Source organism: Mustela lutreola, chromosome 12 (assembly GCF_030435805.1).
Source record: "Mustela lutreola isolate mMusLut2 chromosome 12, mMusLut2.pri, whole genome shotgun sequence".
Classification (NCBI taxonomy): Eukaryota; Metazoa; Chordata; class Mammalia; order Carnivora; family Mustelidae; genus Mustela; species Mustela lutreola.
Window position 1 is genome coordinate 99,943,618 of NC_081301.1, and position 23,972 is coordinate 99,967,589.

The 23,972-nt window shown below is 45.5% G+C and overlaps 1 protein-coding gene across 2 annotated transcripts in view; it reads left to right on the forward strand.

The window, feature by feature from the left end:
* Positions 1–23,972, forward strand: part of LOC131812852 (contactin-associated protein-like 3) — a 158,334-nt gene that overhangs the window by 93,848 nt on the left and 40,514 nt on the right. For both annotated transcript variants that reach the window (XM_059142804.1, XM_059142803.1), the window contains 4 exons: positions 2,453–2,624; positions 9,782–9,888; positions 14,166–14,285; positions 22,603–22,803. In XM_059142804.1, the coding sequence (XP_058998787.1) occupies positions 2,453–2,624; positions 9,782–9,888; positions 14,166–14,285; positions 22,603–22,803 (600 nt within the window). The remainder of the gene's footprint in view (positions 1–2,452; positions 2,625–9,781; positions 9,889–14,165; positions 14,286–22,602; positions 22,804–23,972) is intronic.

Sequence of the window (23,972 nt, forward strand, 5' to 3'; positions counted from 1 at the left end):
TCTTGCAGTCACAGCACGTTATCTATAACTAATGTGTAAATTCAGAATGACTTGTACGTACTCCGCTGTAAACACCACTTGATTCCTACAGAGCAGTTCCAGGCACTGATTCAAACCAACATATTCAACTCTCCTTTTTATACCAACATAACAGCATCTTTTTTTCCTGGAGAAGGAATTTACACTTTCCAACCAACCCAGCTAATGCCATCACCAAGCTGGAGCAAACACTCAAAACCAAAACACCCCCATTTACTGATGTTAAATAAGAAGATGACCATTGTTTCTTGTGAAGGAAAAGCAGGAGAGGCAGGTCTAGGACCAGTGAACATGCAGCCCGATTCTCAGTCGATGTGCTGTGCTCAAAGCTGTATGCACAGGGGAAGAATTCCTTGTTCAGAGCCCCTCATCTGTATGGTGTGTTGGACTCCCCAGCTCTGTTCTGGGGAAAGGGGGGGGCAGGTCAGCTTCAAATTGAGTGGGAACTTTGAGACCCAAAAATGTCAATGCCAGAGATGTTTTATCCAGCCCCAAGAATGGTGTAGGCCAGTGTCTCTTTAATTATCTTCTTAATGGACGTCCATTGGGACCGGAATATGCATTGTGATAACAGGGAAATCCACTTTATCCAGTCCATGCTCCGTAGCAGTATGCGGTATTCATGGCAGCCAGTGCCCCATGTTCCGAGACCCTCCTTAGCCCGTTCTCTTGACAGAGGCTCAGTGGCAAGTCCCGGCTCACCATGTGGTCAGTGACTCTTTGTTGCCATGCTTTCCCATTAGAGCAGATTAGGGCATCTTCCTATTACAGTTAGGGTGGCCATATAATTTATTGTCCAAACCAGGATGCTTTAGCAAATGGAGGGGATGATCTCGATAATTATGACAGGACAGCAGGCATAAAGCAGGGCTCTGTGTCTCTTTTCATGACAAAGTTTCTCGCGCAGATTCGTAGCCTTTTTACATGTGGTGCAGATTCCCCTTTTCCCTTTTATATTTCTCCTGTGTGAGTTTTGTAAATTGTTCTTCTGACAACAGTTTCACTCTACCCTACCATCCACAGAGTTCAGTGTCTGCCAGGGAGGGTAGTGGGAAGCTGCTGCCCTCTGGATTCCTTCTGTGGAATCGTGGTGCTGTCCACCAGCACACATGCCCTGTAGAGCTGGGAAACATCAAATGACGCTCAGTCTCTCTAGGGTCCTTGTGTGTGTGAGGCCTTAGCAGACCAGGGAACAATGACGTCTGTAACGAGGTCTCACCTCATGACCCATTCTGGGGTTGTGCCATCCAGTGACAATTTCTCTGTCATCCTCAGAGGCATTATGGTTTGCAACTGTAGAAGATAACCTGAGGTGGATTCAAATTTTTAAGGGTGTTTTGGAGCAAAACCTGATCAGAATCACACAACACCAAAGTCGAAGTTGTCAGGAGTGCTCCGTGGGCAGGAGCCGGGGAAGGGCTCCCAGAGAGGAGAGGCGGCAGCAAAAAGAGGAATTACTGATCGGCACTGGCTGAAATCGGGGGTGGCTGTCTGGGTCCGCTGTCCGTAGGTTCCGGTTTCAGAGCCTTGACGAGCCACACGAAGCCACCCAGAAATCAAACTCATTTCCAGCCTCAGACTCTGGTTTGCTGTCTTGGGCCACTAAAGCTTTTGGTGAGTCATCATGGTCTGATGGCCCTTTTTCTTCATTAATTTAACAGTAATTTACAGCAAGCCAATTAGTGAATGCAGCAGAACTTGTAAAAATTTACTATTATTGAAAACAGCTAAAGCTCATTTCTTCTTGCATGGGGTGCTCCAGGATGCTAACTTTTCTCCGTTATTCTCAGGGCCGTATTGTTGAGATACTTGTTAAGTGTGTGTGTGTGTGTGTGTGTGTGTGTGTGAAAAGGTTTTTGACTAAAATGCTTCATTCAGAAACAGTTGGAAACGTAAGTCATTTACACTGTCGTTAGGTGTCTCTGACCGTGTATGGTCAAACCTTGTTTTAACTGTGACGATGTGCTTACACATGCACGCCCAGAGTAGGAATCTCACATACATAATTATTTCTCAAGCATTTTAAGTTTCGTAGGTCCTAGTAGGCCTGAGATTTTTTCTTTCTGATTTTGTTATCCCATGGCCTTTACTTCATATAGTTTAATATCATGCTGAAAGGACCAATTTCTCTGGACGGTTTCAAAAGAGAAATTAAACTCAGCTTAGGCCTTGACTCTACTGGTAGAGTCTACCTTCGGCTCATCTGTCCACCAGCCTGGCTTGAATTGTTATTTCTGTGCTTTACCAAAACCAGTAGCGTCTGTTCTCAGCCGTCCACCGCCCCGTCCATGAGGAAGCGTAATCTTCAGGCGTCTGCGAGCAGGAGGCGACGAACTTGCGCGTACAGAATACAGACGGCTGTTTCGGTCACGACTGTTGACTTTCTCCTTTGTGTGTCTCCATGTTCATTCAGGCTGTCCTGACCACAGCTCTGGCCCTGGATGCGGAGGTCCCCTGGCCGGGTTTCAGGGCTGCCTGAGGCTCATCTCCATTGGCGACAAGGCGGTGGACCCCATCACAGTACAGCAGGGGTCGCTGGGGACTTTCCGTGACCTCCAGATAGACACCTGTGGCCTCACTGACAGGTAAAGCTGTCCCAGGTCATTTTGGCATTCCTGATGTCAAAATTTTTGGATAGTGGGTTAAGAACAAATGAGCCACTGAGGGAGAGCACCTCCTTCTAGCCCCTTCTCCTTCCTGATAGCCAACCCATGTGGAAAACTATCATTAATTAAAAACTAGAAAATGACCCTGCTTAATTTCAAACTATTGCTCCTTTCAGATGGTGTCTTCTTAGAAGATGCAGTCGTGAGTTTTCCTTGTGTGTGTCCCCAAGCCACTTAGTTTTTACAGAATCCTGTTCATGGTGCCATAATTGTTGATGAGTGTAAATACTGATGAGTAAAAATACTTCTAAAAATTCTTTCATGGCACAAAACAGATTAGAATATTCTAGAAAGATGATGAATTGTTGAGGACCAGGAGGTTGAAAGCCACATGTGGTCATCGGGATTCACCCCATGTTCCCTTCTCTATGTAGAAAATGAAAAGTAACTCTTCCCCTAGAAGGGTCTCAGCCTCAGGGATTCCTAATCACACAAACACAAGGAGGAACGGAGGGAACCCAGTTACCACACACTGAGCACGGTACCAGTCAGTGAGGACATAGTGGGGGACGAGTGCAAGGTGACGAGACACAAACTTCCCGCTCTAAAATAAGTAAGTGTGGAGATGTAGCAAGCTGCATGATGACTGTAGTGAATACTGTCGTGCATATTTGAAAGTCACGGGGGATCTTGAAAGTCCTCATCGCAAGAAAGAACTTTTTGTGACTGTGTGTGGTGCTGGATGTTAGTGAGGCTTATCGTGGTGATCACGTCACAAGATACACAAATATTGACTCATTCTATTGCACACCTGAAACTAACATAATGTTTTAAGTCAATTATACCTCAATTTAAAAAAAGAAAAAGAGGGGCGCCTGGGTGGCTCAGTGGGTTAAGCCGCTGCCTTCGGCTCAGGTCATGATCTCAGGGTGCTGGGATCGAGTCCCGCATCGGGCTCTCTGCTCAGCAGGAAGCCTGCTTCCCTCTGTCTCTCTCTGTCTGCCTCTCCATCTACTTGTGATTTCTCTCTGTCAAATGAATGAATAAATAAATAAATAAATAAATAAATAAATAAAATCTTAAAAAAAAAGAAAAAGAAAGAAAACCCCCGAAACCATAGGACATTAAAATCATGAAGTCTTGCAACTTTATTCAAACTGTCTTGTTTGTCACACTCTTGGACTTTCAGGTTTTCTAGCTAAAAGGGATGGCTTAGCGTGATGACATTAAATTTTTCTGTGCCTGGTATGTCTGCCCTTCCTGAAGTGGGACTGCCTTACGTTCCTGTCGAATAAGCGGGCACACTCCAGACACCCTCCCACATCCGTGTGTGGCTAGCCTCTTCCGAGTTCATGCTGTACAAGGTGCTTTGTGCAGCAGATCTGTTCCCAGTTTAGCGGCACCAGTTGGAATCCTATGTAGTGTCAATAAAGTACAAGTTCTGTTGGATTTTGCGGTGTGTTAGCAAACTGTAAGTTCCAGTAACTTGCAGTTTGGCAGTGTGTTAGCAAACCGTAAGTTCCAGTAGCTTGCAGTTTGGCAGTGTGTTAGCAAACCGTAAGTTCCAGTAACTTGCGATTTGGCAGTGTGTTAGCAAACCTTAACTTCCAGTAACTTGCAGTTTGGCAGTGTGTTAGCAAACCGTAAGTTCCAGTAGCTTGAAACATTAACTCATAAGAAGTTGCTTTCCTTAATGCAGATGTTCATGGGTATAGTTATATTCTGTTCATTTGTAGGGGCAAAAGGAGAGTCAAAGAATTAGGCAAAAACTTTGAATCCTAATTCTCAGATTATGAAATGTATGCTGGCATAGGAACTGGCTTCGTCTGTAAGTTACAGCTTCTGCTAACTCTGGAATCCTAAATCTTAGTATTGGGAGGGGGTTCAGAAACCCTCGCTTGGAGGTAGGGTATAGCCCTCACCTATGAGAATGGCTGTCAGTGGCTCAGCAGGGTCAGGGGTCAGGTTGTTGTTCAGTCATGGAGCTCGTGAAGCTCACAGGATCTTACTTCAGTGCCCTGGGAATTCCTGCACAAAGCATGATGCAATCATATCGTTTCTCTTACATAAGAAATGCATGTTGAGCCTTTGTGCAGAAAGGTCGTTAGCCAGAAACATACAAAAATCCCCAAAACCAAAAACCAACAACAAAGTATGAGTGAGGTATGCTTTTGTGTGTGTGTGTGTGTGTGTGTGTGTGACCAAAATAGAAAGATTTCCCATATCACACCTAAAAATGGTTGTTAGAACATACTAGCAATGGATGGGGACCTCTGGGATCTGGGATGCTAAGTTACCTTCTCCGCTCAAAGCAGAAACTGAAGTTCATGGCAACCCCATACGTGGGCCTGAAAAGAGCCATCGGCACTTTGGCTGATGTAGCCAATAATTGTAAATTTTTATGGTTTTCATGGTTTAACATCAGAAAACATGTCCTTACTCTGCACTGTTAGAAACGTTCACTCTTCCTTGGTGCTTCAGGCCACACCTCCACCTCCATGTTCAATGTACCACAAAGTAGATTCACGTGGAAATACGACTGAGCATCCATCCATGCCAGGCTCTTGCCGGCACTTGCTCCGTGCTGACCCCGGCCACCCATCAGCCCGCACCTTGCTTGTCCAGAGCCAGTCATGCTGTGCTCAGGTGAAGCTGAGACTTATGACTGAAATGCAGGCAATTTTGTAACTCTTATCTGTCGGGTAAAGGAGTTAATAATTCATGATGTATAACAGCATTCCTGGCCCAATGGCACAGCAGGTTATGAAAAGATGTTTGAAACCGGCTGGGGATATAGGAGACCTTCCTGAGCTGCACAAGGACTTATGCATATGGTGCTCTGTGCATCCCAGGCTCCCATGACACTGGGAGAGCTGTGAGTTCTTGGGGACAAGGCTTCAGAAACGAGGTTATCGTGGTGAGGGATCGTGTCTTACAGCAATCATGTTTTGGACATTAGGATTTCATGTCCTATAACTCAGGTTACACAGTCCTTTCCAGATTTCTTTTAGGATCACAGGAATGCCACCTTGAACATCTCTAGGCACGGACTGTACTGATGCGGCCGCTTTGCCCACCTCTGTGGACTTTGGCCAGCATTCATCTTCTAGACGCTAAATACAACATCACGTGCTCTACATGTTGTTTTTTAGAGATCAGTAGACTGAAGTGGAAGTTCTGGGGTGGGGGTTGTGGAGACATGTGGGACAGGTGCCTAATTTGTGACAGGACAAGGCAGGGCTAGCAGAGAGGAGGGAGAGACACCTACCCTGGGGTTGTAGGTGGGTATGTCAGTTGAGTGAGAGGCTGGAAATCCAGCAATGGTAAAGCCATGAGCCCAAGCTAAAGTTCCATCATGAGTCTGCCTGTTTGAACATGGCTGCTGTAGAAATTGGGTGTCTGAGGACAAGCAGGAGGGATGGTGTTAGATGGGGTTGCTTGGCTGGGAAGGGGCTACACCACAGAGGCCTGGTGGCTAGCTCAAAATCCGGACGCTGATCTAAGGCTCTCCAGGAAGTCACTGAGGGATCTGTGCTAGGAAGCCACTTGCACAGCTAAGCAATACTGCCAACGGGGGAAGATGGTTTGGGTGTGGGCCACAGAGAGAGGGTGTGTGGCCTGGAAGCCAGGTAAGGGGCTGCTACTCATGGGAGAAGGAATAATAGCCTGAGGTAAGGAAAAGAAAAATGTAGATGATGTACACGGTGTGTGGTGAACAGAAGTGCAAGCTGATGAGTGTGTGCTATGGGGGGATGGAGAGGGACAGGTCAGGATGACCCTCGGGTTCTGGCTTGGACAGCTGGATAAGGGGTTGCATCATCACTCAGTGGAACACTGAAGAAGAAGCATGATGTTTGGAGGTGCAGAGTCAAGAGGCTTAAATCTGAAGATATTTTGGGAATAATACAAGTACAAAATCCTAAAGTTGAGAAGAATTTCAAGCATGACATCTATTGAAGTTTCCATCTCAAAGCAGGGATCTCTTTCTCACCATAAAGAAGAGAATCCTGCTTCTGTTCCATATTTCAGGAATGAGACCCTTGCCCATTCACCAAATGCTTCACCAATGTCCTCTTTTCCACCCAGATTTCTACCATGAATCTTCATATTTCCTGCTCTAAGTTTAGGCACAATTTATCTCCATAGTCCAACAAGTACTCAGTGAATTCCCTTCATTGGCTCTCCTCTAGGCTAACATCTGTTCTCTTAACAATTGTTTAGAGGTCAAGGCATTAAGCACTATCTCAATCCTGATTGCCCTCCTCTGCACCAATTGTGGCCAACATCTCCCCTAAATACAGAAGGGACCTGGTCCATGCATGATATGTAGGATTTGTAACCTCCCTTCCCAAAGAAACTGGTGCAGGCTAAGCTCGATTCATCTGTGTGTAAGCATCACCAGCATGCTGGACTTGCGGTTTCCACCAATCACAAACCTGGGAGTGTGCCACCATTTTAGTTTTCTTACTATAGCTGGTGCCTCTCTCTGGTTTTCCTTGTGCATACTGATTCCTGCCAAGAAAGCTGGAGGTTTGGGGTAAGGAAGCTGACCTCATGTGTGTAGAGTCAAGGAAACTGTCCTAAATAGGCCAAGGACATGGGACAATAGTCACCAAGGGAAGGGCCCAGATGCAAACAGACCTGCTCTATAATCATTGGAGGTGAAGAGATGTTCTTCCATTTTCCCAAGAAGCTCACCTTCTAATTCTTGGATGGAATCTGGTGTCCCCACTCAAATGCCAGAAGACCTAGCAGGAGAGAGTTTATGTGTGTCCTTTGAAAGACATTGGGCTCATTTACAGCACTTTCTTCCAAATAGCAAAGGAGTGCCAACTGCATATAGAGTAGAAGGAACCCAAAGGTACCCATTCCTTTGACTCCTTGAGAGAAATAGGCATTGAGCTCCAGAGGATATCAAGTACTTAAGTAAGTTCCTGCAAATGTATGAAGCTTTTGAAGGACTATATCGAGAGCTTTAACTGTGTAACAAGAGAGGCCATGTGACTTGTCAGGACCCAAGTAATCTGTCTTTAAATTGATATTGGTCTTCATTTCTACATCATTGACAAAGTTGTGATGCCTAACGTTCCTTTGTGAGGATATTCACAATTTTTTTTTACCCATTCCTCATTTGATGGACATGTAGGTTGTTTCTACTTTTTGACTCTTATGATAATGCTAATATAAACATGAATGTATAGGGTTTTGTGCAGACCTGTGTTTTTGGTTCTCTTGGGCAGATACCTAGGAGTGGAATTGCTGGGTCAGGGGTGAATTTGTGTGTAACTGCTTGAGGAACTTCCAGATTGCTTTCCAAAGTGCCATTTTACGTTCCTAGCAGTGATGTAGAATGGTCCAAATCCTCCTCGTCTCTGCCTGTCCTTGTCATGATGTCTTCTTGATGAGAACCATTCCAGTGGGCGAAAAGTGGCATCTCATTGGGTTTTGATTTGAGCTTTCCTAATCATTAATGATGTCGAGCATGACTACATACATGTATTTTACATCTGGACATCTTTCGTAAGACATCTGTTCATGATTACATACATGTATTTTCTGTCTGGCCATCTTTTGTAAAGCATCTGTTTAGATCTTTTGACTCTTTGGACCCAGTTTTTAGTTGGTTGTTCATTGCCCTTATTGTTGGATTTTTAAAAAGTTTTATCTATATTTTGGATATCCATCCTGTGTCAAATATGGATTTTGCAAAGACAGTCTTCAAGTCTGTGGACTCTATTCTCATTCCCTTAAGTTTTAAATTTTAATGAAGCCTGAATTATCAATATTTTCTTTCATAGACCATATCTGAAAAGTCATTGCCATGCCCAAGGTCAGCTAGATTTTTCTCCTGTGTTCTCTTCTGGGAGTTTAACAGTTTGGTATTTTACAATTAAGTCTATGATCTAAGTTGAGTTAACTTTAAGTTCTTTTAATCTGTAATTGAAAAGCAGTTTACATATTGTATTAGTTTTGGGTGTACAATAGAGTGAGTCCGCCGTTACATGCATTATGAAACACTCACCCTGAATGGTGTCGTTGCCACATGTCACCACACAAACTTATTACAATATTATTGACTATATTCCCTATGCTGTATTTTTCATCCCTGGCATTTATTTCATAACTGGAAGTCTGTACCTCTCAATCCCATTCACATATTTTGCCCTTCTCCCCTCCCCCATCACCTGACAACCACTAGTTTGTTCTCATATTTATGAGTCTGTTTCTCTTTTTAATTGTCTTTTGTTTGCTCATTTGTTTGGTTTGTTCAGATTCAACATTCAAATGAAATCATATGGCATTTTTCTTTCTCCATCTGACTTATTTCACTGAGCATAATACCTTCTAGGTCCATTCGTGTTCCATCAAATAGCAAGGTTTCATCTCTTTTATGGCCGAGGAGTCTACTGGTGTGTGTTTATATACCACTTCTTCCTTGTCCACCCATCTGTTATGACTACTCAGGTTGCTTCCATGTCTTGACTGTTGTAAATAATACTTGCAATAAACATAGGATGCATGTATCCTTTGGAATTCATGTTTTTGTTTTTCTTGGATAAATATCCAGAAGTGGAATTGCTGGATCATATGTCATTTCTATTCTGACTTTTTGGGGAACTTCATACTGTTTTCGTAGTTGATGCACCAGTTTACATTCCCACTAACAGTGCACAAAGCTTCCCTTTTCACCACATTCTCCCTAACACTTGCTATTTCCTGTCTTTTTGATACTAACCATTCTGAGCAGAGTGAGATGAGATCTCATCGTGGTTCTTATCTGCCTTTCCCTCATGATGAGTCATGAGCATCTTTTCATGTGTCTGTTGGCCATCTGGATGGCCTCTTGGGAAAACATCTGTCCAGATTCAGTGCTCATTTTTTAATTTGTTATTTATTTTTCTGATGTTGTGTTATATGCACTGTATATATTTTGGTTATTAGACTCTTATCAGATATATCATTTGCAAATATCCTCTCTCATTCGAAAGGTTGCATTTCTGTTTTTTGATGGGGCAAAACTTTCTGAGTTTGATGTAGGCCCTGTCGGTATCATGTTTCACTGTAGCAGGTTAGCCCTAAGACACAAATTTTCTGACTGAATGTGGGGAAAAGCCAGTGTATCTGTTTTCTTGCAGATGTTTGCCCAGCTACTGTGAGCACGGGGGCGAATGCTCCCAGTCCTGGGACACCTTCAGCTGTGACTGTGCATATACTGGATACACAGGTGCAACCTGCCATTCCTGTAAGCATCACACCTCATTGTCCCAATTTCTGTGCAGTTTCTTTTCCTTTCCGTGATTTGGTATATATGTGTCTGTATCTGTGCAACCATGTGGTGGAAAACAACAAAACCAGTAGGTATTTTAGAGACTAATTTGTGTCTGGCTTGGTTATGTATTTTAGAGGTGGGGAGGAGCCAGGGGAGAGGGAGAGAGAGAATCCCAGCCCTGTATGGAGCCCGACATCAGACTCGATCTTATGAACCTGAGATCATGACCTGAGTTGAAATCAGGAGTCAGACACTTAACTAACTGAACCACCCAGGTGCCCTTATCTGGTTTATTTTTAATCAGTTTTATTTCCTAGTGATGTTACGACAGCTTACAGAAATCCATAGTATCAAATAGGACAGAAAAAAATCAAATAAAATAGGAGGCAAAGGAAGATAAAATATAACAAACAGTGAAAAAACAAGCTCCCCCCCCCCCAATACAAAAAGCAATCTAGATGGCATAGTGGTATTACTTGTTCTGTTCCTTGGGTTGGACTCAACTTTGGTTCTCAAGTCCTGTCTGCCAAAGAGGACGAAGTACTGGTGTTCAGTATTTATAAAATCACACAGGGAGAGTCTCTGGAGGAGGACAGGATGGGAAATGCCACGGGGGGCTTCTAGATGTCAGCCAGAAGCCAGGCAAACATTCAGGTCCCTTGCAATCTTGGTGCTTTTTGATAATGGTGGTGGTTTACACATTGGGGACTTACCGCATGCCTGTGGGACCCTCACTCTGTCTAGCTCTGCACGTTTCAACTCCTTTAGAGTTGCCCTGGAAGGTAAGTGCTTTATTTTCCACACTGCTTGCTTGAGAAAAGAAAGAGGTCAGCTCCTTTGACCGTGGTGACACCACTGCCAGCGAGGCTCTCGACCACCTCTCCGTCCCGTTTCTTCCACCTTGAATCCCAGGCTCTTTCCTGAAGAATTATTTTCTCGATTTCACAGCTAAGCACACTTTATTGACCCCTACTTCATTACTACTAGAAGCTCACGACAGAGCCCTGAGATCCTCACTGCTTTCTAATTACTAGCTTTTGTTGTCTATGTTTTTATTCTACTTTTTCCTTTTTTGGTATATCGGTGACATTTCTTTTTTTTTGAATTAATTTATTTTTATTCCAATTCCATTCATTAACATGTAGTGCATTATTAGTTTCAGAGGGAGAGGTCAGTGATTCATCCACCTCCTAGTGCCCATTCCATCCCATGCCCTCCTTAAAGCCCATCACCCAGTGACCCTATCCCCCTACCCCTTCCCCTCCAGCAACCTTGTTTGTTTTCATAAGGATCTCTTATGGTTTGTCTCCCTCTTTGATTGCATCTTATTTTATATTTCCTTCCCTTCCCTTATGCTCCTCTGTTTTGTTTCTTAAATTCCAATTTTGAGTGAGATTACATGATGGTTGTCTATCACTGATTGACTTACTTCACTGAGCATAATACCCTCTAGTTCCATCCACGTTGTTGCACATGGCAAGATGTCATCCGTTCTGATGGCTGAGTAACATTCCATTGTATTTTCACACCACATCTTCTTTGTCCATTCATCTGTCAGTAGACGTCTGGGCTCTTTCCCTGATTTGAATATGGTAGACATTGCTGCTATAAACTTTGGGGTGCACGTGCCCCTTTGGATCACGACATTTGTATCTTCCAAGGCAAACACACAGTAGTGGAATTGCTGGGTCATAGGATAACTCTATTTTCAACTTTTTGAGGAACCTCTGTACTATTTTCATGCGTGGCTGCCACCATTTCTGAGTCCCTCCTTTTGTAGCATGTCTTCCTTCTCTGGGCCTTTAGAGAGACAGCATGACATGAAAATTCACCAAGCAAAGCATGGATTGTCCCATATCTAACCTTAAGTGAACTGAACCCCAAGGAAGCAGGCATCATTGTTGGGATGAGAAGGCCCAGTCCCCAGCCCAGGGGGTTCTGCAGATGAGCCAGGAGGATCTGAAGACAAAGGGAGGTCACTCTACCCCCTAAAATCCCATAAGTTCATCTAGAACAATTCTATCTGCATCTCTATTTACTATTATGGTGCCAGGTGAGAACTTGCCAAGGCAACTACTTGGAAGGAGCTGGGTATCTGGGCAGTCTGAGGCTAGAGTTGCAGCTAGGAATGGGGTATGTCTCTCCATCACATCAAGCAAGGTGTCCTACACAGACTTAATGACTAAGGCACAGTTGCTAAAGCATTATCAGTAACTATGATTTAAACATTGCTCCAAACAGCTCTGATTGAAAAAGTCCCAAGTGTTATAAAAAACGGTCTTTCACTCGTGGCCTTCATAATTTGATTTGGTCGAATGACTGAACTGACTTTACTTTGATTCTCTGTCTACCAAAGTGGAGGTTGGATAGTTCCAAAGCCACAGGAAGGGATCAGAGATCATGAGATTTTGGTGTAAATGTCCAGTGAATGTGTCTGCATTCACATGTACAGCAGGTGTCCTCCTAGTGTTTCCTTCTCTGCTTCTGGTCCCCAGGCAGTCCCAGCCCCAACCCAAATGTAACCATCATTAGCACTTTGCGTCTGTCCCTCTGGACACACTCCTAGGCAGTTACGAGCATATTTATGTATTTGCAGAAACACAAACATGAGTGGGCAAACTGTCAGCATGTCTGGGAAAGTAATCTGTGTTGTCTCTGTGGTCATGAGTGGATGGTGGTGCTAGGTGTGTGACAGATGGAGGCCAATTTAATTTGACACACTGATACTCAGCCATAATTTATATGGGCCCAGCACGCTCCCGCTGCGCTACTCTGCTTCAGCCATAATTTATAAAAGAATGCCATATTTTGCAAAATCCTTGGGCAGGCAGACATGACTTTGATCTTCTTCTGTGAGAAAGGAGAAAATCCCTCTGCCCTGGCTGCCCCGCTTCTCCCGGATTCTCTTCACTCTTCAAAAGAGGCAGAGATTTAAAAGGTAGATAATTCAGTGAGCTTAGAATTGTGTTTGTTCTCCACCCACACTCGGACCCCTCTGTCCCTGCTAGGATCAGTCCACTCTGTGGCTCTGGCCTGGCCACTTGCAGGTCTGTGTTCATGGATGCCAGGTCTCAGCCTTAGCGGGGCTGAGGGACCCAGTCCACGTTGTCCTTCTAGACTGGCTGCCGTTAGCCACTTCTCAGGTCTTCAAAGGGTCTTTCCTGTCAAGAAAATGAATGAGACACATGGGAGCTATTACTCAGTTGATTAGTCATTTAAACTTATTCTGAACATTGATTAAGTCCATCATCCACCAATGTTAGTCACTTGCCTTGTGATAGCAAAACATTTATTGCACGTATAAAAAATTCAACTAAGAATCGGGATATGTTGAAATTACTTAGAGATATTCCACGTGTGTGTGTATGTGTATATATATATGCATATATATATGTGTGTATATATATATATATATATATATGCATATATATGTGTGTGTATATATATATATATATATATATATATATATATATATATATATAATTTTGACTTTAAATTTGCTTAATCATTTGTGAAGCATTTCAGGAAATTTCCTTTTAAAACACACATTATAAATAGAATGAAGGACAGGGCACCTGGGTGGCTCAGTGGGTTAAGCGGCTGCCTTTGGCTCAGGTCATGATCTCAGGGTCCAGGGATTGAGTTCCACATCAGGCTCTCTCCTCAGCAGGGAGCCTGCTTCCCTTCCTCTCTCTCTGCTTGCCTTTCTGCCTACTTGTGATCTCTGTCTGTCAAATAAATAAATACATAAATCTTTAAAAAAAAAAAGTCTTAAAAAAATAAATGGAATGAAGGAGACTCACTGATTTATAAAACTCCTCTGGAAAGTAATGCATTGCACAGGTAGATTGTTTTAAGTAAACAGAGGATATAACTACTGAGTAATTTAATACATCGACACGGTTATTTGGTAATAACAGATCACTTAAGATGAAGCCAGTGCACTTCCAAGGCTTAAACATCATGGGGCAGAAGAGGAGATAGTGTGAGACCAGTTATCGTGGTTTTGGAATGAATCTTGTTGCTAGACCAGGCAGGGTTCAGATACACATGGTGATAACCTCTTAAAATCTTTCACTCCAAGCTTCAGGGTCTTCATGCTGCCTGACTGACACAGGGGAACACTCCCCTGGAGAAACCGTCCTGGAGAGCAAGGCAGAATGAATATCACTGGGGAAAGCATCCCATCACTAAGGACAGGGAGGGATCCATCCCACTGCAGCCCTGTCTGAGACCCTTGTCCTTTGCAGCTCTGTTCGAGCAGTCCTGTGACGCCCACAGGCACAGAGGGGACTCCTCAGGGTTCTACTATATCGATTCAGATGGAAGTGGCCCGCTGGGACCTGCTCTTGTGTACTGCAACGTGACAGGTACGCTAATGATACGCTTTACTGTGCTCGTTAAGCTTGTGTGATTGGTTGCTGTGTGCAAAACCATGAGGTTTAGCTCCATGGAATAACGTGTGTGTTCCTGTGCAACTATGTATAAGCAATATTTCATTTTCCCTAGAAACCTATTTACATATGGCAGATGGATACAGGTGTGTTGTAGGCAAGTTCTGCAAAGGATCAGTGCATGTATCTTGGTGAATGCTGCCCATGAACTGATGCTATTTCGAATGCCTCCGTGTGTGTGTGTGTGTGTGTGTGTGTGTGTGTGTGTGTGTGTTGTGGCCACATCTTCCCTTCTGTGCTCACGTCACATTTTGCCAGCAGAAACAACCCTCCTTTACAAACTTCCTGTGCTACTTTAGTGGTATGGACCTGGCGGGGACTTCGACAACCTTAGGGTTTGACCCTGCGTAGTCTGAGACACTGGTCAGAAAAGAGTCAGCTGTAAATGGTTCTCAGGTAACCCCGACCTGGTTACAACTTGCTTTCTCTGCTCTTGCTACATGTCACCCCGATAGGGTTGCAATTTCTAGATGGAAGGAGCCATTTATGGGGAATTGACAATGGTGGTTTGTGACAAGCTGGAAGTTCTGCTATGGTTTCTACACCTACTCTCACTGCATACATAAAATCTGAGCATTTTGGTAATGGTGAATCTAGTGTTGATCTGAATTGGATCAATTATATCTTCCAGCCCCAAAACTACCCTCAACTCTGCATTGGATGGATGTATGACTGTTGGGGGCTTTGGGGAAAGCATCTTATCATAGAAACTGACCAAAACATTGCAGCAGGATATGAGGTAAATATACTGACTTACTTTACTGAAAGGTATGTGAAGTGTTAAGTATGTAAGGATCTTTCTAGATATCCTGGGCTCCAGTGGTTGTAACAGGCTTCTACTTACTCAATTTCTGCTTGGTTTTCATGGCTCGAGTGAATGCCAAGAACAGAGAAAGCTGAATAAAGAGGCTGGCACCCCAGTAATACATTCTACTTTTATCAATCACATGCCTAATTATCACAGAAGTCTAGGACCTATTACAGATTTTCATATATTTTGTCCTATAAGAAAAGTTCCTTATACAATGAAAAATTTCGAGATCAGGAGAAAAATGAAAATGATCCCAGCTGGCACATTGCAAAGATGAGTAAGTTTTCAATGACTGAAGCTGTTTTCTAGATAATTTACTGCTGGCAGGGTTGGCAAGGCTGAGGTCATATTTATTAAAAAAATATTTTTTGCTGCCAAAAGGCGTAACAGACAGCTAATTGCCTGATTGTCTGCAGTGTATGGTTACAATAAAAGAAAAATAGTTCAATCATGCAAGTGGACACATGGTCCAGGCTTCACCCAGAAGCTTTCGTTGTGTGTATTTATAAAGTGCCTTTGGAATGTACCGCTGGCCCATAGACACTTGTTTTAATACGAATTTCATAACATCCCTGATGTGTTTTGATAGTCTGTCATTGCTGCTGCCTTTTCAGAGTGAGCCCACTAGTAGAGTGAAGAGTAGTTATGGCCAAAGTGTGAAGAGAAAGCAAGAACAGATCTCAGGTTTTGATTCTGGGTAACACAAGAAACTATCCGATGACATATAAGCCAGGGTTTTTTTGTTTTGTTTTGTTTTGTTTTGTTTTTTTAATTTTTATCCTTGAGGCAAGAAGGAGCCTCTAAAAGGTACAATCTCTTGATCAATTTATGTAAGAAGAAAGCCTCACCGACTGTCTCCTGAGGATGCGAATCACTTTGCTCCCAGGCGTGATTCAGAGAAACGTTGAAGTAATGCCCCACATTGAAGAGCTGAAAAAACAGTGCCTCCCAACACGGAGCTCCTGCGTCCTCAGTAGCCGCTGTGTGCTGGGCACGGAGGTAACCACGGCAGGGAGCAGAGGAGAACACTCCCCGCCCCCGGTGTGCTGTGCGCAGGTCTGTGTGCAGAACCAGAGCCCTGAGAGCTGCTGCTGGAGCAGGTGGTTGGTGCGTGGCGGCAGGTGCTGTGACTCTGAATATGGTGGGGGCGAGGCGCACAGGCCATGGGGCTCTATTGTAAATAGAGGCATCCAGGGAAGCACTCAGTTTGAAAGTTAGGTTTGCTTCCAGAAAACCCGAGCAAGCCTTCAAGCAGAGGGAGTGCACTCCCGGGATCCTAATCTGTTGGACAGACGTGGGGGGAGGAACCCGAGGGGTACCCTCAAGTCACGCCGCTGGAAAGTGACAGGTCTAGGACTCCCACTGGTAGAGTAGTTGGGGGTTTTGACCACCAGGTTGTGCCCGGCAGGGGCAAGGAGACCCGTTAGTGGGGATGGGGTGGAGCAGGTGGGAATGGAGGAGGGAGGGATTCGGCCGAATACATGGACCTAATGTGGCTGGAGGAAGACAGGCATCTGGAACGTTTACCATGTTTGCATCTGAGCCCTGGAAGGAGGGTGCAGGTATTAGCAGCAGGGCAGCAGCGGGTCTGCAGAGGAGAGCAGGATTCCCGCAGTGACTTCATGAGGTTGCATTGCCAGCTGTGCAACTAGTTTGTGGGGACCTATTGTGCTCTGTGAATGGAACAGCAGAACCTAGAGGACAGGACACCTGTTCACAGCATGGTGTACTGCATGTTTTCAGCCCATTGTTGAGACCCGCCTAAGGAAAAAAAGAGAAAAGATTCCTTTCACATTATCATCACTTACCGACTGTGTACCCAATCACCCCGGAGTTCTGATGGAGTCAGACAGTGAGATTTACGTTGTTCTCATGTCTGCTAACAACATCCGTTCTGCAGCCCATGGATCAAGGAGTCATTTCAGCCGGCAGGTCGTCGTCATTAAGAAATAACTTTTCCTAAGGCTGTAGCTGCCCTGGATACTGACTCCTCAGATGGACCTGGGCAAGGTCAATTGAAAATCTTCTGGGAAGGATTCACCATTCTAGATGCCCTAGAGAGCATTCATGATTCATGGGGAGAGATCAACATGTCACCATGACTAGGAATTTGGAAGAAGTACATTCCAGTCTTTATGGATGACTTTGAGGGGCTCAGGATTTCAGAGGAAGAGGTCACTGCCGGAGTGGTGGAGGTAGCAAGAGAGCCAGAATCAGAAGTGGAGCCAGAGGATGGGACAGACCCGCTGCCGACTCCGGATATAGCTTGAATGAATGAAGAGCTGCTGCTGACCAATGAGCAGAGAAAGTGGTTTCTGGAGGTGGGATCTACTCCTGGTGAAGGTGGTTGAAAGAACCAAGTGTTTAAATATTGCATCAGCTTAGTTGACAGTTTGGGGGTAAAATGTGACCAGAAGGCATCCCACACTATAGAGAAGTCACTCAGGAGAGGAGGAGTCAGTCGTGCTGCAGACATCACCGTTGTCTTGTTTTCAGAAGGGGCCACGGCTGCCCTGACCTTCAGCACTGCCACACTGATCAGTCAGTGGCACCAACAGCAAGGCAAGGCTCTCCAGCAGCAAAGATCGTGGCTCACTGAGAGCGCCGATGATGGCTGGCATTCATTCAGCAAGAGGCACTCTTGATTGAGGTATGTAGGTTTGTTAGACATCATGTCATCGCACACTTCATACTGACTCCAGGAGGGCAGAGAGGTGACCCATACATGCAGTGGAAACCAAAACGTTCTTCTGACTCACATTCTTCTGGTATATGTGTTATTCAGGTGGTCTGGACCAAAGCCCGCGTATCTCTGGGGTATGCCTCTAGATAGGGACACTTGCTGGGAATTTGTAAAAAATAAAATAAAACAAAACAAAATAAAAAGGCTCTGCATGTGGGTTGGAGAGTCTCCTTCATGAACACATGCACAGCCACTGGGGAATATATTTTTCTCTGCTTGGGGAGAGTTGTGATTTCGTTGTTCTCTGCTTTGAAAACTGAGACGGACAGTAAGCATGGCATCATCATGTCATGTGTGACAAGTTTTGCTCGAAAGTTGCATCACTTCCAGAAGATTCTATAATGTTGAAACATTAGAATTTGTAAGGAAAAAAAGAGGGGAGGGGGGAGAATGTGTTCTTTGATGATATTCACACACCATGACCCTGAATCTCTTTTCTATGGGCTTTTGCCTGGTAGGAATCCTTCCTGCTCCCATGGAGGGGATATCATTCTGGCTGATCTCCTGCAGCTTCTAAAGGGAGTTCCCGAAGTAGACACACCCAGTGTGCGTAGGAACACACAACTTCCACAGCAGGTCCTGTCCCTGCTCCCAAGGGAGTGGAAAGATGTGTGTTTGGGGAAAGTTCATCTTCCTGCTCTCATCAGCACGGCCCTGCCTGTGGATGGACAGGAAGATGGTTTCGACAAGCAGTGAGAATCCAGCCCTCAGATGGTGGCTCGGCCAGCATCGTGCCTGGTTAATGGCCTTTGAAGACGGGCAAAAACATGGTTTTTCAGTATTTTGATGTCACCTGGCTCAGTTTCCCCATTTACCAAATTTGGCATCAAAGGCTTAGAGAATTTTTTGATGATTTCAAGAGCACCGATTAGGGCCCATATTCTCCCATTGACTGTGACACAGTGCTCCGTCCATGTCTAATTTTGTGTCTACACAAGGTTCTCTCCAAGGAAATTGCTCTGCTCTCTTGCTGCGTGGTGGGCTGAAACAGAGGGGGAGACACTAATGACTTTCCATGATACTGACACGTGGGAGGTGTCAGGGGCGGGGCCCTGCATCCCTCCACGTTAAACAGCAGGTGTCCACACTAATGATGAGTGGACACATAAGGCTACACTTAGTATGATCTGTTAAGTGACAAAATGACCCTCTGAAACCCCAGGAGAAGAAGGCTGTGAAGTAGCTACACTTCTTGGGGTGTCTAGTGTCTTAGAGCATTGTCTTGCATGGAAAATATTAAAGTGAATCATGCAAAGTTCAAGGCCTCCGAACTTGTGACAAGAGCGGCAGTCCTTGTAAGGGCCCTAATGCAAATATTGATCCGTAGGGACCCAAAGGGGTGGGGCTGAGACAGGATGGCCTCTGGGCCTCTCCCAGGACCCAGGGGCTGCCTGCTGCAAGGAGCCGTCCCTCTCCTTGGTGAAATACAAGCATCCAATCCTCCTGGGCTCTGGCACATGGACAACATGGCAAGGCCAGTGACTCCTAGGTCTAGGGCAGGGGCAGATCAGAGCCACCGGTTGTCTTCTCTGGTCCCCACTGGACGTTTGCAGAAGCTGCTTGGCCCTCCCAGCCCTGTGTGCACATAGATGCCCATCAGAATCCGTGATCTGGTTCTATTTTCCCCGGGAGTGTTTTCCTTTGAAATCCAGGATAAGACCCAGGTACATGAGGCACTCTGGAAAGGTCTTGGGTCTCAGTGCTCTTTGAGAACTTGAGCACCTCAGAAGGTCTAGTGACCACACGGCGTGGTGATGTGGCACAGTTTCCTAAAGTTGGGTGACTGGGTGTTCCCAGGCTTCCCTTCCATTTTCTGGGCAGCAGGAGGATTGGGCTATGAGACAGATGGGAGCCACCTGCTGTGGTGTTTCCCTCTAGATCGTGACGCTGCAGAGTCCTGAGAAGGGTTGGGGCTGTCCCGCCCAGAGCACAGTGTTCACGCCATCTTGGTGACTCCAGGGATGTCTGCTAGTCTTCCCATCCCTCTGCCGTCCTGTGTCGCTGTGAGTGCCTGTCCTCCACTGGTTCTTCTTCTGCATGTGGAAGGCAATGGGTCCCACCACCTCACATATTGCCTTCCTCCTTGTCTTGAACTCGAGCACCCACTTCCCATCAGAAGAGATGCAGGCAGCTGGCTTTGTTTTCGAAGAGGTGGTGTTTGGACCCAACTTGGACTTTATTTCAGCCATCTGTCAGAAAGGGGATTCTTGCCTTCCCTTTCCTGGAGATCAATGTCCATCTCATGAAGGACAGACTGACCACCTAGACAGGCATCGGGGTTTTTACAATCAAGTCTTTTTTCTTCTTTTTCCTTGGGGAGATGAAAATGAGCATAGCAGACCCACCTTGGGTTCACATTTCCCCGACCGTGAAAAATACACATCCATTTGACCACCTGCTTTCCCTTCAAAGATGCCTTGTAAGTTCAGAGATACAATCCACAGTGTACGAAGTGTTGCAGGTTGCCAAGTGGATATAATTTGGCAAAATAAAAAGAGAAACGAGGGGTGTCATATGATATGGTGAGTCAGTGTTATTTTTTTATATCCTGCTTATCACACCAAAGCGTCATATTAATGTAGGTTGGTTTGCCCAAGCGAACGGTGGGCCAGGAGCCCCGGTTAGCCTCCCTGCTCGTGTGCAGATGAGAGGCTCCGCTGAGCTGGAGAACGTGATATGTTGGGGCCTCATACAACAGTCTGAAAGTCCTGCTTGAAATTTTCCCCATTACAGTTAATTTCCTCTGATCTCATTTGTGCTCCGTACTACGGTGCGTAACAACCAAGTGTCTTTCCACCACGCTGGTCCCTTTGGTTCCTTGGTCTGTCTCGTCATCCTCGAGAGCTTCTGTCACATGGCCTCTCCAGGGTGCCTTCCCAGCTACAGCTGGAAATCTATGAAAATCCCATGTTGTGCCGCATCAAGGAAACATAACAAGCCCTTGATGGGGCCTTACAAGTGATATTTCTAGAAAGGACAAGCATTGAAATTTCTCTTTTATTCAAAAGGAAGCTTTGAGATTCTGTTCACACTTTCCCTTCTCTCCACTCAAGAAAGTTCTCTGATTACATTGTAGCATGCAAGACCATGAGTCCATCACAGGGCCACCAGCCTGCGTGAGCCCCTCAGGCACAGCATTTCTCTTTGTGCCATAAGCCATGGACATAAATGACCCTTCAGCATTAGAACCCCTGAATCCCCAAGCCCAGCTCCTGGCTTCTCCATCGGTGCTCTCACCCCCTTTCGTCTGGTGGAAGAAACCCTGACCATGAATGTGAGTAGGTAATTGCAAAAAACAACACCAGGTCCATTTAAGAAATTTTCCAGGAAAATGTTGACGTGTAAAATGTCTGGTGAAAACATGATTAGAGTGGGGGAGAAAAACTTGTGGGATCCAAGTTGCTATAGGAACACTCAGAGCCCCTTAAACGAGTAGAGAGAGGGGGTGATCTATGAAGCCTTTTCTCCCTGACTGACTGACTGTGTTAGTCATGCTCACTCACAGTCTGTTCCTGTTCCTGCTGGATTTTGCATATTTGATGGTGTTTTTCATAGGCTTTGAGCTATGGTCCCTGGGTGTTCTCTGCTCTGGATCTCTGACTGTATTCGATGGGTCCGTGAGCACCAGTGGGGCTGTTAGGTTTTTCCTGGGGCAGGATGGGGAGAGCTGGCAGGGAGGGCTCTTAGGGTTCCTGGTAACACTGGTTTGACTTTTTAACCTAGTTTAGGTCTTAGCCATTAAAAGTAATAAGAACAAACCCCACGTGACTGTTTCCAGCCCCTATAATTTGGAAATATGTCGACCGATCATGTCTGTACCAGATGCGTGTTCCAGAGGAAGTTTTATGTGATGTGATGTTATAAATGAAGTTGGGTTAGGACAACATGAAGCCAGCCTTTTGGCCCCTGAACCATGGCCCTTTTACACTGTGGGAGGAGCTAGGTTTGGGGGGAAGGTAGAAGAAAGGGAGATCTTTCTCTTCTGTTTTAAACACCATGGAGTGCTCATCCATTGTTTTAAAATCTCTTTTAAAAATATGGGTAATCAATGGAACCGAAACAGGTCAGAATTTGCCAGCAGACATTAGTGTGTCGTGTTCCTGACAGGAATGGTTGTATTGGCAACTCCAGAGGGCCCTCGTTTGGGGCTGGGCGCTGAATGAGATGCTGACACACGATCAGTCAATTTTTGTCAAAAATACTGATTTCCTATCATTTTGCATGATCATGTGAGCTGCTTATTCCCCTCTTGTGTCTCTTATGCATTTCCTTGATTACCAGAGGAAAAATGCTCAGTCCAATGAAGAGTAATATGTATATTAATGTAAGGGTATATGCACACACAGTAAAAACTTAGCTCTCTTCTTACAGTAATGGAAAGACATAAATTAAGGGACAGAATGTTTTATTTATAACTTTGAATATTATAACACAGAATTTTAAGAATTGGCCCCCTCACAATGTTGGCTGCATTCAGGGTAAGATGAATTCCAATAGAGTCCCCATTCCTAACAGTTTAACAGTGTCTCTTATGCTGACCCCAAGGCCAAAGAGATCTGATAGTTACAAACATTAAAACCCTAATTCAGATAAAAGGAGTCTTCCAACTTTCACATTATGTTTAACTGCTCCAACCTAGTCACAGTCACTGTCTCCCTCCCAACCCTGTTTCTGCCCAGAGGACACCACCTGGACCTCGGTACAGCACAATGGCTCCCAGCTGGCCAAGGTCAAAAGCTTGAATGGAGAAAGCCCCCAGCCCCTGTTTTTCAAGTACACAGCCAGCCCGGACCAGCTGCAAGCCATCATGGACGGTGCGGACGACTGCCGGCAGGAGCTGGTCCTGCACTGCAAGAAGTCGAGGCTTTCCACTAGTCGTGGTGAGTAGTGGGAGTCCCTCGCCATCGCAGGCTGCCGTGCCCGCCGTGGCAGGGGCCTGACCCAGGTGCCCATGTTGCCGTCAGGACTTTACAGAGATGCTTTTCTTCGGAGTGAATAGCAGGCTCGGTAAGTGTGACTCCTCGCTCAAAGCAGAGAATGAGCTGGGAAGTCTCTTCCCGACTCAAGTAGGCGACAGATCAGTGAAAGTCCCTCACGAGGCCGTGGGACGCCGGGTGCTCAGCCGCCACGAAGGGCGGCCACGCCTCCAAAATGTTCGGTCTCAGACAGATGGGGGACAGCATGCGGGCTTAGTTATCTGGAGATTCTTTGTCACGGGCTGAGTGGGATCAGTCTCTCGGTCATTATTAATAGGGAGCCTTGTCGGTGTCACGCAGCTCCTCTCACACGGCACACCCGCTGGCGGCTCATTCTGCGTAGCGCTACTGTTCTTGAAAATTCTATTTTTGGTTTCGTATTTTCTTCCTCTGAAATACCTCATTTTGTCAGAACGATCTGTTGTGCCCAAATTTCGAGACCCCCCAAAGATGACCACCAGAGTCCAGAGTCAAAGCCAAACAGCAAGGGTCGTTTATTACGAGTTTGAACCCAGACCTCTGCGCACTTGTTGCTGGTGATGCTAAGAGGTCCCGAGCTCAGGATCACAACACTTTTTATACACTATTTTTGGGGAGGCAGGGACTTAGCATACATCATAGTATCTTGTAACAAATCGCCACATACCACGGAAAATCAAAAAGGAACTCTATAATACGACTGGTACGCTACAGGCTGGGAACAGATTATTGGTTGGGTCAAAGGGCTGTCATTCTTCAAACTGCTGAGTTCGTGCCGCTAGGGTATGTGTCACCTCAGGATTGACCGGGGTCTTCCTGTCAAGCCGCGGGGTGCCAGATGGTTGTTATCTCTCTGCCCAGAGCCGGATGGGGGGTCTGGGAGCAGCCATTCTGTCAGGTTCGATTCTGGGTGGGGGATGTGTGGTTACAGAGTGTCCACAGAAAGTCTGCTGGTATTTTTCCATCTCCTCATGGGTTAGCAAGCGAAGGTGCAGAAGCAGAAATAGCGGTAATGGTTATAATTTAGGCATCTCAGGTCATCAGGGTCCTCTGAACTCAAGGTCCGAGCCTGCCACTCAGAAGCCCAGGGGTTC